The sequence below is a fragment of the Chiloscyllium punctatum genome, chromosome 11 (genome assembly GCF_047496795.1).
Source record: "Chiloscyllium punctatum isolate Juve2018m chromosome 11, sChiPun1.3, whole genome shotgun sequence".
Lineage (NCBI taxonomy): Eukaryota > Metazoa > Chordata > Chondrichthyes > Orectolobiformes > Hemiscylliidae > Chiloscyllium > Chiloscyllium punctatum.
The window spans coordinates 62648875-62665942 of record NC_092749.1 but is presented as its reverse complement, the minus strand read 5'-3'; the positions used below and the strand labels follow the sequence as shown (position 1 = coordinate 62665942).

General features: G+C 39.1%; 1 protein-coding gene across 3 annotated transcripts in view; it reads right to left on the bottom strand.

Annotated features, from left to right (window-relative positions):
- LOC140483036 (echinoderm microtubule-associated protein-like 6) overlaps positions 1-17068 on the bottom strand; it is a 544931-nt gene that overhangs the window by 32883 nt on the left and 494980 nt on the right. For all 3 annotated transcript variants that reach the window (XM_072580923.1, XM_072580924.1, XM_072580925.1), the window contains one exon: positions 4348-4510. In XM_072580923.1, the coding sequence (XP_072437024.1) occupies positions 4348-4510 (163 nt within the window). The remainder of the gene's footprint in view (positions 1-4347; positions 4511-17068) is intronic.

Sequence of the window (17068 nt, the reverse complement as noted above, 5' to 3'; positions counted from 1 at the left end):
ATGCTTCTTGGAAATGATATGTTTAGGTCACTGTCCAAATTATTTTGATTGAAAAAAAAACTCTATAGAACTGACAAAAATCCATCTGCCTCTATTTTAAAAATCCAAATCCTAAATGATAATATATTGTATTAATATTTTGTCACAGTATTGAATAAGCAGAATCCTATCAATGCACAAACCCTCACAAATCTATGCACTTTATCACTTCTATAATCATCCTGTTATAACCTTATAGGGATTAAAAACTTTTATGGAGAAATTCAAAATTCTAGTTAATAGCTGAAAGAAGTACATTTCAAAACTTAACAGATGACTAAAAGCACCATTGCCTAAACATCTCCCTTTTATATTTATCGCACATTGCAATCTCCATAAATTACAGTCCTTAATTATATGTCTGCTACACTGAGTAGAAACCGAGTAATATTCCCTAAGCACTTTTTCAGTTTTCAGAGAATTTCTTAAATCCATCACCAGCAGTAAATCCCATTCTGATGATTATTCTGTCCCCAGACCATGCTGGGATCAGTTTCCTCAGAAGGCTGCAGGATGTATTGATTTGACTAGAGAACATCATCCTTCTGCATTTGGTTACATGCAAGGCCAAGAAGTATCTTGTTCCCATTGAACATTCAGACCTGATGTCTATCTGAGATAGCCATTGATTTTCAGGAAAACCTGAAACTTGATCTCAAAAATGGCTGCCTTAGCTCTCTTCCTTAGGTCAGGGTGAAACACATAAACCATGCACCCAGGTAGAAATATTACTTAGCTATCTTTAGCCATGACTCTCTTTGGTTTTAGAAATAAATGCACAGCTTGCAGAATAACTGTTTACAACCTGGTACATTCAACACATTTGTAGAACTTGGGCTGTACCCAAGATAAATTCTTGCCACCATTGCCTCCAAGCATAAAAATTTTGCGCCTCAGTAAAACAATCTTTGCCTTCCTATGATTTCTAACAATCAAACTACCCTCAGGAAGACTGCAGAACAGATTGATTTACTCTAAATTTGAAGCTACATGCACAGAAAGAAATTTTTTTGTTAACCTCATAATTGTAATAATGAAATAACAACAATTTTCAGCCACTGGTTTCAATTTCTACTCTTTGATTAATTTTTAAGAAATGAACATTACATCTGCCATTTCATTGCACAATAGAACTCAAGAACTGGTAATATATGTACCAGGGTGATCAATATTAACCGCCCAGATTTGCAGGGATCCGAAACTTCTCTCCCATATTTTTACAGCAAATTCTGATTTAAATAATGGCATATGACAAATATAACACCGTTAACATAAAATTTAGGTAAATTGATCAAATGATTTCTTGCCATCAGAAAGTTGACAAGTACTATCCTGCATACTTTTAGTTGAATCAGGAAATGTACTCAAATAACTAATCTAATGAAGGAAACTAACCTGATGAAAGAAAACTCCTAAATGGAACTCCCTCCTCTTCCCAGTAAAATCCACAGAGAATAGCACAAAGTACTCTGCACATTATAGACTATCTTTTATGGCTGCTCATCCATACTTAAAATACAGGATTTGATGAACTGTGAGATTTATATAGTTTGGAATAAGAGTTTTTTCAGTGAGGATTTGATTCCCAGCAGTCAGATTACTCAGTTACTTTACCATTTCCAAATGAGTGGTGAGCATCTGCATGGTAGAAAACTTTCAAGGAAAATATGAACACTTTTTAGGATTAGAAGACTCAAAGAAACAAGTTGTTGTTTCCAATACAATATGAAATTTGTCATTGAGCAGGTGATGAATGTGTCTAATATTGAACATGATAAAGAATGCATTAAACATCAAATTTTCAGCAAGAAGTCAAAATTGGATCTCTGTCAGCTTAAGGATGCCGTTAATTCTGCTTTGTACTTCAAAAGTGCTGAGAAACTAGATATTAAAAACCTTGGTCATGTAAAACTTCATGAATTACTCATGGAAGTAACTAAGGAAAATGAATCATCTGAAAATTTGTTGTTTCTTTTTTATGATAGAAGATAGAATACAATGCTACTGTGCTCTGATTGTGTTTCCAAGTGTACTGATGCCATTACTAGATCTTTGACAAGGCTATGTTCTCGCAGAATTCTTTTGGACTTTAACTACAGCTAAGGCAGACATGAGCAATGAAGCAGTTTGTGGCACTATTTTTTGGAAGGAAGCAAGAACTGTATCTTGCCTGGAAAAAAGAATGTCATTGCGTTGTTGAACGTGCTTGTGTAGAAATGATTGCTGTATCATTCATTGTATATTTAATGTTAACATATTAATATAGCTAATAAGATTTAGATTTAATACTAAAATAATTTTGATGAAAATGTGTCTTTCTTTGGGTGAAGATGTGATAAAATTTTGAGTGTAATTTATATGTATTTTGGCATTGCTTGCTGTAAGTTTGGATTTCCGGAGCTCTTTGTTAAGCATGTGAATGTGTAAGTTTGGAGTTGATAATTGGCTTTTGAGGTAAAAGCTATAATATAGATGATTCCAAGCAATGACCGAAGGGTCTATTTCCGTGTTGTATGACTCTATGACTATATGAGAGGATAGAATCATAAAATCATGGAATCCCTACAGTATGGAAGCAGGCTATTTGGCCCTATAAGTCTGTACAACCATCCAAGCAGAATCACACCCAGATCCATCTCCCTATCCTATCCCTGTAACTCTGTATTTCCCATGGCTAATCCACCTCCCTTGCACATCTGTAGACGGTATTGCCAAATTAGCATGGCTAAGCCACCTAACTGCACATCTGAAGTTACCCAGATATCCTAGAGAATTGCTCAGAGGGCTTAGGGAGAGAACTTTCCAGATTGATTCAGTATAGGGTGGGAAGGCATGTCAGAGAGAAGCATCTATCAAACTCTGAAGCATTGAGACATTTTTTGATAAAGCAACACCTACTAAACAGCATTATTAAGAAAAGGGGTTTAAAGTAATAAAATTATCTTAGGATAAGAAGTTAATATTGCCAGACCGAAGTATTGGGCAACACTGGTTAACTACAGACGGGCAATAAATTCTGGCTAAGTCAGCAATGCCCACATTCCATGAATGAATTTTAAAAATACAGTCAGTAGAAAAGAAGTGATGAAGGTTTTGAATATCGTTTAAAAGAGGAAATGCATCAGAGATAGTAAAATACTGGAAGTTAATCAGGAATATAATAATGATTAAGAAAGAGTTATCTACAGTTTCAGCAGATGAGATGAAATTGTAATCAGTTCAAGCTCATCTAAGTATAAAAACAAACAGAAAAAATCTCTCTCAGTTGGACATGAATTGAGCTAGAAATGAAATACTGGATGTTCATGGAATTGCAACAATATTTTTAAGCTGTACCATGTTTGGATCATTTCCACAGTGTGTTTAAAAATCTTTGAATCTGTGTTAAAACAAATAGAATGTGTTTTCCTCTTTGCTTAGCCTCACTTCTATTCTTAACAACCTTTTGTTTTATTCTTTAAAAAAAGACAGCAACATTGTTGCTTATATTTAATGAAAATGCTGGAAAACAGCATGATTAAGTTCTATAAAGTCTGCGCATGTATGAACCCAATATTATTCTGAAGTAATGGAAAGCAGCAGGTAGTCTCAAATAATGGTGCCAAAAGTGTACATCATCAAAGAAGAGAAATCCAAAACTGGGTGGCCTGAATCATATCCAGCAATGAGTATGAGCAGACAAATTGTGAGGCCTTTGAAGGGCAGCTGCAACAGTGAAGCTCAAGTAGCAGTACTGTCCCAGCGGCTGTCAATGGATAATGACACGATCCAGGATGAGCAGGTGGATCATTTCTTCTTTGATGGTGAAGGAGAGCAACAGCAGCCCTTATCCATGGGCAGCATGGCATCTGGAGAGGTCTGGGTGGGGAGGGGGTGAGCATGATGAAGGAACAGCAGCTGAGGAGACTAGCTCTACAGACACCATAAAAAAGGTGAAGGTACTCTTCATCAGCCCCAAACCTCCATCTTTGCCTCCCTCTTGCTCCAGCCTCCGTGGCCCCCTTATTCCAGTCTGGTGACATCCAGAAGCCTGTCGCAGCCAGTTGATGTCACAGGCTGCATCTGTGTATGTGTTTGCATTATGGATAATCACTTTGATATATTTTGTATGTCACACTTTTCGCCGAAAATTAAAGAGAATATAAAGAAGTAGTGTAAGCAGGAAGTTCAGTAATTTGTAAGCAATCGTTTGTCTATGGTATTAATATTTTGTATTTATCTGAGGCATTAACATATTGAAAAGTATCCAAATAACTATCAGAGTTTGCACGCTAGCTGATATTTGCTGAGATTAAAGAAACACCTTACCTGGATGTGTTTGCTGTCAGCTGAGAAGTCCATTTGAATGACAAAACTAGGAATGTCTTTGCAATAACCAGTTCTGTTTAAAGTAGGGCCTTGTGTGAGGTCATAAAAATCAACAGTATTTTCTGCAGAACCAACAGCCAGGTACGTGGAATTGGGGCTAAAACTAAAAGAAAAAATGATTAAAAAGACAGTATTATAAATTTGAATATATCAATATTTTATCAATATATTTTTGTATCTTTCTTATTGTTAATTAATGTAACATTTGATTTCTAAGATTATTTTCTCAATTTCCAATTATATCCACTGTACACTCTTGGCTTGATGAGGTAAGTGGCTGTGATTTCTTCTGATCAGTGTAAATTAGAACACTCAAAAGATACATCAAGCATATTTCTTACTATCTTCCATGCAGCTGGTGGACTGGGAAATTGTTACTCAGCATATGATTGCAGTGTTGTAGCAAATGTAATATCCCAGGATATCATATTCTGATCTAACCAACAAGGTAATTAAATTAAGTAATTATATGAGATTAACCAGATGGCGGACTTTTAAAGGAGCACTGATACAAAAATCAAATCAACAAAGGAAATTTACAACATATAAATTAAATTGGTTTTGAGGGATAATGACGTACTATAGCTCCCATGGTGCTCACTGGTTGTGATCTTAGGGTATTTGTTTACATTAGTACTAATTCCAAGATCTTTATGAATAATACAAGTATAAATGTGGTATAATTGCATGTAGTTAACCGAATGATAATGTAAATGATGATGCTATTCTAATATCAGAAGAATAATGGAGAGTCCAGAGAGAACATCATAATGGAGGAGGAGTGAAACACTATACTAGAGACCTGTATTTAGTAAAACGTATACTTAAGTGTAAAAAAAAAGTGTTAACAGTACTAAAGAGAGTACTTTCATTCTAGGATAAGGTCAAACTAAAAATTCCAGAGGTGCAAAACAATTGCAGCCTAATAAGACAGAGAAAATTTAAGAGTGCAAATGCAGACACCCAACTCCCTAGAAAACTGAGACAGAGTAGAATTCATGAAGGGATACACAACCCAAGTCATGGTGACCAAGTCATGGGTTCATAAAATATATTGATAGCAGTATTCACTTAAAACAAGGCAGGAGCAAGGGAGAGTTCAAAATCAAAAATCTGAAGTCAGATCATAGTTCCCAAGGCACAGAGGAAAAAGGTGGAAGACTGATGGACAAAACTGAAATTTGGAAGATTTGAAGACAAAACAGAACAACAGTCTGGCGAAAAAATAGAGAGAAAGAACTTAACCAGCTCAGTATGGTGTGTTGAGATGCCAGCTTCAGCCTTGACATTGTAATTACCAGAATGATATGAAAATGCTGAAGGCCTACAACAAGGCCAGAAGAGGAAGGACTGGAAACAGCAGTTCCAGAGTTACAGATCAGTACATTTCAATACTGTTGCGAATGTAGCAAACAATGTCATTACGAGGCAGGGCTATAAGACTTTAAATCTTTAATTGAAGTGCTTGTCAAATACTGTAGTCCAAAAATAAACCTGGTCATAGAATGAGATTTAGTCAATGGTCATAGTGACAAGGAGAATTGATTGAAGATATATCTAGATTAGCTGAATGTTGTGGATATGCAGCATTAAAAGATAAGGTAATAAGAGATCATGTCATTATAGGCACCAGGGATTAAAAAGATTGTCTGACCTCCTTCAGTCAAAAGATGACACCACACTGGAGCAAGTAATTCAGTATAGTACACAAGTCAAGATCACAATGCATCATTAGAGGCAACACTGAGGTTCTTCTAATTTGATCAGTAAGCCTCAACATGATGTGAACATGTTCCCAAGCGCCCACAGCAGGATATAATATCACTGCCTACATCAGAATGTTCAAAGCAATAGCAAAATTGCAATGTACTAGATAGGAGGACCTGAGTGGTGTGCTATCAAGATGGAATAGTAGAATTCTTAAAAATTGTTGTTTAGCAGTTCCTACCCACCACAAAAACAGAGAAGTCCCACCAAGGGAAAAGTTCCTGACAAAGGACAATGATTTGGAAAAGAAAAAAAAAATTAGAAATCAAGCATAATGATCAACAGAGTAAGCCAACATTCTTAAGTGAAGTCAAAGAGCCAGCAGAGATTTTGGGATGGCATCTTACAAGTGAAAGGATATAATGCAAAATTTAAAAATTGATACAAGGGCAGCTGTTTCAGTATTGGCTGACAATCTACGTAGTTAATACCAGTTGAGATTCAATCTGTGAGCATCGAACTACAACGTCTTGGGGCACAGGTCTTCAGGTGCACAGCCAGTTTATCATCACACGCAGTTAAAAAGGTTGAGAGATCAGTGAAACTCTTTACATATTGAAGAACCACAAAAAATACTTGCTCAGTAGAAATGCACACATACAGTAGGACTTTTAGAGAAAGTGGGTGTAGTGATGTAAGAGAAAATGGAAGAGTATTTTTCAAGAGTTTTCAAGATTATTCAGAGGATTTGGCAAGCTAAAACAGAGCACCACATTTTGCTGCAAGAAGATGCTGACTCCATCTGCTGGTATACTCTTGAAAAGGTACTTCATCTATTATTAGAAACAGTGAAGGTGCAGTTAGAGGACATTTGAAAAGTATGTTCATATCATTAGTGACAGAACATCACTGCTCATATTAGGATGTTCAAGACAAGAGCAAAAGCACATCTGGTGTCCACTACAAGCTGGGGGCTTGTAGATTGAGTGCTGTTGTTTTGAAGATATAGGTGTACTGTACTTTTAAGAGAGTTAAAAGCTAGTAGAACTACCTGACACAGCACCGAGTGTTCTGAAAAAGATATAAAGTAACAGTTGGTCGAACAACTTGATTAGCTGGTTGCCTGGAGATGACAAAACAAATCTGAATGAGGCCAATCAATTTAAATTATACCCTGAAAAAAACAAACTCTAATCAAGTTTGAATTTAGTATATTGACAATCTTAAAAGCCAATGACACAATATGATGCTTTGGGGTATAAGATCAGGGAAGATTGAACAGTTGGGAGTAGAAATGCCACACCATGAGCCTGTACAGACTGCCTGAAAAACCCCTCTCTTAAAGATACTTGTATTGATCCATGACCTATGAAGCATGATCCTTAAGAAGAAGAAAATAAGACAGAAGAAGATCCAAATAGAAGATTTGACAGCTGGCTAGTTCTGAAATTTGAATTTTTTCAGTAAATCTTAATTAGGGAGTTTTATCAGACTAGTATTATAGAAGGGAAAGTAAAAGATAAATTAGAGAAGGAGTTGTAAATAGTTAATTATTCTCTGTGATACTTTAAGAAATAAAGTAGTTAATTTGTACTTTAAATAATTCTTGGCCTCTCGAATTTTCACAGATTATTGCATGGGATAAATCTTTTCTGTATTGCTAGTTTAAATTAAACAGGAGGGTTTACCCCATGTCATAAACTGGCAATGTGAAAGAACACTTGCACAGAACTTGTAATAGTTCCAAAACTCAATGAAGGACAAAAATTTTGCACAAATCTCACACAACTGAACAAGAGTGTTTAAAGAAAAAAATCATCCAATTTCATCAGTCAATGATAGTTGGGCCAGGTTTACCAGGACCAGGTTTTAACCAAAATTAGATGCAATTAGTGGACTTTCGCAGATATCCCTGATCAAGATTGTTGATTATATTCATCAATCTTTTGAAATTTTGTAAGTAATGTCAAGGATTCTTGAAAGCAAGCAAAATATTATTTGTCAAATGGATGACATCCTGATACATGACCAGACCAAAGATGAATATGACCACAGTATAGTTCTTACACTCAATGAGAAGAGCAGGGAATCTTAGTGATTCCTGAAAAGAAGAGGCCCATACAAGACCTTCTGCAACAAAGTGCATAAACAGTATACAAGGTTTCTAATGAATGGTGAATTAAGTAGAACATTTCACTTCTAACTTAGTCAGCCTCACTGAACTCATAACAGATAATTCCATTAACCACCCTCCCCACCAAATGAACAGATCACATATTTTCAAAAGATTAAGAAGAAGCTACTCTCCTTAGATGTATCAATTTATTATAACTCAGGCTTATTAAACATAATATTTGCAGATGTATTGTCCACAGGATTAGGTGCAGTTCTCATTAGAGTGCAGAACAATGGAATCAGGAAACCAATGTATTTTGCATCAACAGCATTTACAAAGACTGAACAAAGATATGCTTAAATGGAAAGGAAGCATTGGCTAGTGATGTAAACAATTTGCAGATTACCTAATGGAATTCAGATTTCAGGTCGAAACAAATCATAAATCAATAGTCACGTTGCTAGAGTTCAAAGGAGGTTGCAAAATATTCTGAATACCAAGTTTCATACTTGGAATAATCAAAAATGACAACATGGTACTCTATGACTGAGGCAAGGCGTAGATTATAGATATTACACAATCCAGGGTAGTTGTGGACCAGACAAACAGAGAAAATTTAATCACTGATGAAGTTCTACTACAGTTATCAATGCACCATCAGATACTGAGGTGAAGTTCAAAGAAATGTGTGCAACTCAGAAAGTAGACAAGCAGTGCCTAACAATGTTGCAACTTTGTCTATAAGGATGCTCAGATACTTTAAGCAGATCAAGTTCTGAAAACATATGCACGGAAGCAGCATTACTACTACTGATTCGTTATACTGAATTCAATGAGGCAAAAAGTGTTGAAAGACTTTTTTTTAAGGTGGACATTGAGGGAATCACAAAATGCAGAATTAGAGTTGAACAGAACATTTAGCAGCCAGGCATTTTCAAGGAAATTGAGCATTTTATTTTGTTGTGTCACATATGTGCCATCCATAATCAGGATCCAACAAAGCATTCGTAATGTTTTCAAATTTTCTAGAATGGCCATAGGACAGACTAGCAATAGATTTATTCAACTTCAAAAGGAAGACATATTTGGTCCTGGTAGATTACTAGCCCAGATGGATTAAAGTTTTCAGACTATTGTTATGGGGAGATTTACAGATAATCAAGCTCCACTACTCTACCAGATGGATCTCTTTTGAACAACTATCCAGAATAAAAGAAGCATTCACCAGGAATATTCATTTAATTACAACAACTGAGATTCTTTTCTCTGAACTTTCACCAAGTTGATAATGGGAGGTCAACTAGACAGCAACCCAATCGCCCTCCTGTAGCTTTAGCATCCACATCTGACAAATAGCAACATCCAAAACTAGTTCACCCAAAACAAGATTAGTTGATGTTAGGTTCCCTGTGAGGCCTCTGTTAATATCCGAACATTTGCCGTTTGTTTGAGCATAATGGATCTCCAAAACAGCAATGTCTACAGTGTTCTTTGAACAAGAATCAACCTATACTGAACTTCCAGGCCTGGCCTCATATACAAATTTTTTTAAATTTTGTTTTTTTTTTAAACAAATCAGTGTTCACAATCCAAAGGTCACATTCAGCTCAAATTCACAACTCTAAAACAAAAATGATAAAAATAAAACCAAAAGAAGGATGGTCTCGGTATGAGACAGGAGTCTTAAGCTATTACCTTCCATCACTTGCCATCAGTTACAAATCCTGCTATCAGGCAAGTCAGGAACGGAAAGGGATACTCTCCACTTGCCTAAATGAGTCCACTCCAGGAACACTCAAGGAGCTTGAATCATGCAAGACCAAGCAACCTGCTTTACTGGTACTGTGATGATTGGAACCCACTGGATCATGTATACTATGAGATCCTTGATTGGGGTTGTTAACCTGGGCCAATCAAGAAATCCCTGGCTGACCAACATAACCAGGAGATGGGGCTCTTATGGTACGTTGGTAATATCCCTACCTATGGACCAGATATTCAAGTCCCACCTGCTCCAGACATGTTATAATGTGTCTGAACAGATTGATTAGAAAATATCTGGCTTTCTAAGTGTGAATGGTTGTTAATTATGGAGTTTGGCCTTGCCACCCCTTTTTCTGGTAAATCACTGTTTATTGTTCACTGTTGACTATTTGTATTTTGTACCATTTGATAAAATAAAAAAAAACAGGAGATAAGATTCTCTTCGGTTGAGGATTGACTCTGAGCTGGCTGGCCGCACCCAATGTACTGTGTACAAGTAAATAAAGGGTAACTTGGTGATGGGGAAAAAAATAACCTGGAGATTTAGAATTTCTTCAGTGCAAGGGATTGACTCTGAGTTGGCTGGCCACAGATAGTGTACCATGCACAAGTAAATAAAGGATGACTTGTGACATGTTACTGGCTTTTGTGCAGTTATTTCAGGCACCTAAACGAATACCTTCAAAATTCACTCCTACCACAGTCAATGCACAGTTGTGTAGTGTGGGTACATTAATCTGTATCAACTGTAAGATGTACTGCAACAGTTCACTAAGGCTCCTCAGACAGGATCATCTAAATCTGCAATCTCTATCACGTAGAAGGACAAGGGCAATAGAGTCATGGAGGTGTAGAGCATGGAAACAGACCCTTTGGTCCAACCTGACAATGCTGACCAGATATCCCAACCCAATCTAGCACCACCTGCCAGCACCTGGCCCATATCCCTCCAAACCCTTCCTTCTCATATACCCATCCAAATCCCTTTTAAATGTGACAATTGTACCAATCTCCACCACTTCCTCTGGCAGCTCATTCCATACCCACGTACCCCCCTCTGCATGAAAAGGTTGCCCCTTAGATCCCTTTTATATCTTTCCCCTCTAATCCTAAACCTATGCCCTCTAATTCTGGACTCCCCCACCCCAGGGAAAAAACTTTGTCTATTTATCCTATCCATGCCCCTCATAATTTTGTAAACTTCTATAAGGTTACCCCTCAGCCTCCGACGCTCCAGGGAAAACAGCTCCAGACTGTTCAGCTTCTCCCCATAGCTCAAATCCTCCAACCCTGGCAACATCCTTGTAAATCTTTTCTGAACCCTTTCACGTTTCACAACATCTTTCCGATAGGAAGGAGACCAGAATTGCACACAATATTCCAACAGTGGCCCAACCAATGTCCTGTACAGTCGCAAAATGACCTCCCAACCCCTGTACTCAATACTCTGACGAATAAAAGAAAGCATACCGAATGCCTTCTTCACTATCCTATCTACCTGCGACTCCACTTTCAAGGAGATATGAACCTGCACTCCAAGGTCTCTTTGTTCAGCAACATTCTCTAGGACCTTACCATTAAGTGTGCAAGTCCTGCTAAGATTTGTTTTCCCAAAATGCAGCACCTCACATTTATCCGAATTAAGCTCCATCTGCCATTTCTCGGCCCACTGGCCCATCTGATGAAGATCCTGTTGTCATCTGTGGTAACCGTCTTCGCTGTCCACTACACCTCCAATTTTGGTGTCATCTGCAAACTTACTAAATGTACCTCTTATGCTCGCATCCAAATCATTTATGCAAATGACAAAAAGTAGAGGACCCAGCACCGATCCTTGTGGTACTCCACTGATCACAGGCCTCCAGTCTGAAAAACAAACCTCCACCATCACCCTCTGTCTTCTACCTTTGAGCCAGTTCTGTATCCCTTTATTCCGTGAGACCTAACCTTGCTAATCAGTCTCCCATGGGGAACCTTGTTGAATGCCTTACTGAAGTCCATATAGATCAAATCTATCACTCTGCCCTCATCAATCCTCTTTGTTACTTCTTCAAAAAACTCAATCAAGTTTGTAAGACATGATTTCCCATGCACAAAACCATGTTGACTATCCCTAATCAATCCTTGCCTTTCCAAATACATGTACATCCTGTCCCTCAGGATTCCCTCCAACAACTTGCCCACCAGCGATGACAGGCTCACTGGTCTATAGTTCCCTGGCTTGTCCTCACTACTCTTCTTAAAGAGTGGCACCTCCAGACAACCTCCGGTCTTCTGGCACCTCACCTGTGACTATCGATGATACAAATATGTATTATACAAACATGACGACCTACAGGTTCGCCTCCCAGCTGCACATCATTCTGACTTGGAAATATACTGCATTTCCTGTAGCTGGATCAAAATCTTGGAACTCCCTACCTAACAGCACTGTGCACGTACCTACTCCAGAATAAACACACCTCAAAAACCCAGGTCACCACCATTATCACAAGGACAATTCGGGGTAGCCTAGCCAGTGCCACCTGAATCTTGTGAATGAATTAAGAAAGGTCTTGATCTCAGTGCAAAGACTGAACACTTTACCAATAATATTTTTCCACCTTTACAACCTAGACCACCTCTGCTCATCTCTTTGAGTGCAACACAGTTTATTATGTTCCCTGGGCAAAGCCTGTCTTTTATCAGTTTATTAGGCCTGCTCAGCTGTTACCTGGATTACTTGCATTTATAGTACTAGAATCTACATTAATCTACTATACCAATTTATAATATTAGAATTATAATTTATTGGATCATTGTATAATAACTTCTGTTATATTATACAATATTGTGCATGCACACTTTCTGTCCTTAAACTTCAATTTTCTATTGACAGGAATATCTTTTTTCTGTTGTTGGAATTTCCTTCCAAGCTGTGTTTCCATGTAAACAATTGGCCATCATTCTTAGTTGATGAACTAATCATGTCACTCTAAAAGATCTACCACCGCTATTTATGAATAATTAAACTTACAAGAACCAAATATTTTCAATGATAGTATTATTTAATAACATATTGAGGTTACTAGGTCAAGGGAATAGGCTGCACCCTGCATCTTTCCCATTGTTGCCATAGGCCTGCCACCCCATGACCCACATTGTCACTGCTTGCTGCAAATTTCTTCCTGCTGGATTGTATTGCCCCTGCTAAGGACCATCTCACGTAAGCTTATAGAACATTGGTGGGTACTGAGTTCCGTTCTGGCAGGTTGGATCTCCAGAATGGAATTGGCTGGTTGAGGAGCACTTGGGAATCTGGGATAGTGAAAGAGTGATGCATACTGGTGAGAGGAATATGGTTGGGCTGGAAAAGCAGGAATGGGGATTGAGAATTGGGGGTTGGTGCGTTTTATTCACTGGTAGAGAGAGAAAAGCTTAGGGTCTCAATTACAAACTTGGTGAGAGGAGATACTGCAGATTAGTGGATAGAGTTATAGGTGGAATGTGGGAAATTAGACAATAGGAAAGTTGAACATTGTGTCCAAGATTTGGAGAAAGGGAGAGATTGAAGACTTGAGGCTGGTATTGGGGCTCGGACAGAATAGGAGAAGCATAGTAGTGGTTCCTTGCAAGTTCTGCCTCCATTTTGGGAGCCTTGTTCCATATCTTGGTTTCTTGTTAGTCCATCCTTTATTTTTCTTCACCCTTCTGGATTCCATATGATGGTAGGATTTAGGAGTAGAATTAGTCCATTAAGCCCACTGAGTCTGTTCTACCATTCAATCATGGCTGATATGTTTCTCAACCCCATTCTCCTGCCTTCTCCCAGTAACCCTTGATCCCCTAACTAATCAAGAATCTGTCTCCCTCTGACTTAAAGGCACTCAATGACTTGGCTTCCAGATACTTCTGTGGCAATGAATTTCACAGATTCACCACCTTCTGGTTGAAGAAATTCCTCCTTAGCTCAGTTCTGAAAGGTTGTCCCTTCACTCTGAGGTTATACCCTGGGCCATGTCCAATCTATCCACGCTCTCACTATTCTGTGATCCTCCCTCATGCTTCTAAACTCCATTGAAGACCGACTCAGAGTCCTCAACCGCTCTCATATGACAAACTCATCATCCCTGGCATCATTCTTGTCAACCTCTTGTAGACCCCTCCAAGGCCAGCTCATCCTTTCTTAGATACAGGCCCAAATCTCACAATATTCCAAATGCAGTCTGACCCGAGCCTCATACAGCCTCAGCAATACATCTTTGTTCTTGTATTCCAGCCCTATTGAAATGAATGCTAACATTGCATTTGCCTTCCTAACTGTCAACTGATGCTACATGTTAACCTTAACAGAATATGGCCTAGGACTCCCTAGTCCCTTCCCTTTCAACATGAACTCAATTTCCAGTGGGAGTTCACTGGTTATTTATCTGGAGGAGGAACCCTGGCTGCTGTTCGAGGTTCCCAGGTTAGTGGGTAGTGATCAAAATTAGGTTAATGTTACTAACACTCATAGGCAATTTGTGTTTATCCAGGAAAAAGGTAAACCCCAGGAACAGATTCTAGCAAATCAGTGGAAATGTGTAGATTGAACTATTGTTCACAATTTTTTATGTTTGCTTAATTGACTTGCCTGTTAGCAGGCACTTTCCTGGTTCTAGAACCTTCTGACATTTGCTGGCATGTAACAGCTAGTAAAGATACTCAACTACAGAGCATTTAATTGTTATGAACTACAATAATATGTGTAAACTGCTGGGAAGCATCATGCACAAAGGTGTAACATGAACAGGTACCAAGTGATTAAATATCACATGATTGCAGTGCTGTGACAGGGAACAGAATGGTTCACATGGGCAATCTGTAACCATATGAAACTTTGAAAGCATAGCAAAACAGTTTTTCACATAGCTGGCAGTTGACCATGATGCTAAAACTGGTGGCCAGGGTGCCAAACAAGCAAACTGATGTTGAGCTTCGAGAATAGCTGCAGTTAAATGCAAACATGTAAGTATATTTCATTACACCCCTGATTTATGCTTCGTAGGTGCTAAAGAAGCTGTGGAGAGTCACTCACTGCAGATCACCAAACCTCAAACTTTCCCTTGTAGCTATGCTATTTATTTGCCAGATTCAATTAAGTTCCTGGTCAATAGTAAATCCCAGGATGCTGTTGGTGAGGGGTTCAGCAATGGTAATGCTGCTGATTGTCAAGCAGAGATGATTAGGCTCCCTCTTGTTGGAGATAGCACTTGTGTTATAGAGTCATAGAGATGCACAGCACGGAAATGGACCCTTCGGTCCAACGCGTCCATGTCGACCAGATATCCCAACCCAATCTAGTCCCACTTGCCAGCACTTGGCCCACATCCCTCTAAACCCTTCCTATTCATATACCCATCCAGATGCCTTTTAAATGTTGCAACTATACTAGCTTCCCCCACTTCCTCTGGTAGCTCATTCCATACATGTACCACCCTCTGCATCAAAAAGTTGACCCCTTTAGGTCTCTATTATATCTTTCCCCGCTCACCCTAAACCAATACTCTCTAGTTCTGGACTCCCCACCCCAGGGAAAAAGACCTTGTCTACTTAACTATCGATGCCCCTCATGATTTTATAAACCCTTAAGATTACCTCTCAGCCTCCAATGCTCAAGGGAAAACAGCCCCAGCCTATTCAACCTCTCCCTATAGCTCAAATCTTCTCCCTATAGCTCAAATCTTCCAACCCTGGCAACATATAGGGTTTACAACATCCTTCCATTAGGAAGGAGATCAGAACATGCAAATGTTACTTGCTATTTCTCAATCTAAGCCTAAGTTTTGCATCGGGCGTGGCATGCTTCAGTATCTGAGTAACTATGAATAGCTTTGAACATTGTTCAATCATCAGTAAATATTTCCACAATAGTCAGAATAGTGAAAGTCATTGATAAAGCAACTAAAGGGAGTTGGGTGTCCAAGTAAAACATCCTGGGCTCAAGATGATTGGTCTTCAAAAATCACAATTATTTTCTTTTGAGCCAGTTAAGACTCCAGGCATGGGTAAGGTTTTTCCTCTGATAATGTTTTGAACGTAACTGAAGTAGGGTCAGTGGGCTTGAAATGTTAACTCTGTTTTCTCTTCCAGACCATCTTGACACCTCCCTCCCTTTCCTAGACCTCTCCATTTCCATTTCCAATCTCCATTTCTTCCTATGCTACTGACCTAACCAGCATCCCTCCACTGACACACTAATTTGATGAGCTGAACTGGTACTCACCCTCAACAACTTCTCCTCTGAGTCTTCCCACTTCCTTCAGACCAAAGGAGTAGCCATGGGAACCCTCATGGGCCCCAGCTATGCTCGTCTCTTCGGTGGGTACATGGAACAATCCATCTTCTGTAGTTACACTGGCATTATTCCCTACTTTTTCCTCCGCTACATTGATGACTGTATCAGCACCACCTTGAGCTCCCATGAGGAGATTGAACAGTTCATCAACTTCACAAACACCTTCCACCCTGACTTCAAGTTCACCCGGACCATCTCAGACACGTCCCTCCCATTCCTGGACCTCTCCATCTCCATTTCTGGCAACCGACTCAACATGGACATCTACTTCAAACCCACCGACTCCCACAGCTACCTGGACTACACCTCCTCCCACCTCCTCACCCCAGCCTGCTGTAAAAATGCTATCTCTTACTCCCAATTCTACCTCTGACAAAATTCCACTCCAGATCATCCCAGATGGCCTCCTACTTCAAGGAATGCAATTTCCCCTCCCACGAGGTCAACAATGCCCTCCAGCACACCTCTACTTCATGTACCTCCACCCTTGAACCCTACCTCTCCAATTGCAACAAGAATAGAAGCCCCTGGTCTTCATCTTCCATCCCACTAATCTCCAGATACAACACATCATCCTTCGACATTTCCACCAACTACAGTCAGACTCACCAGAGATATATTTCCCTCCCCACCCCTATCAGCATTCTGCAGAGACCATTCCCTCCGCGACTCCCTCATTAGGTCCACACTCCCCGCTAACCCACCCTCCACTCCAGGCACCTTCCCTTGCCACCTTAAGTGGTGTAAAACCTGCGCCC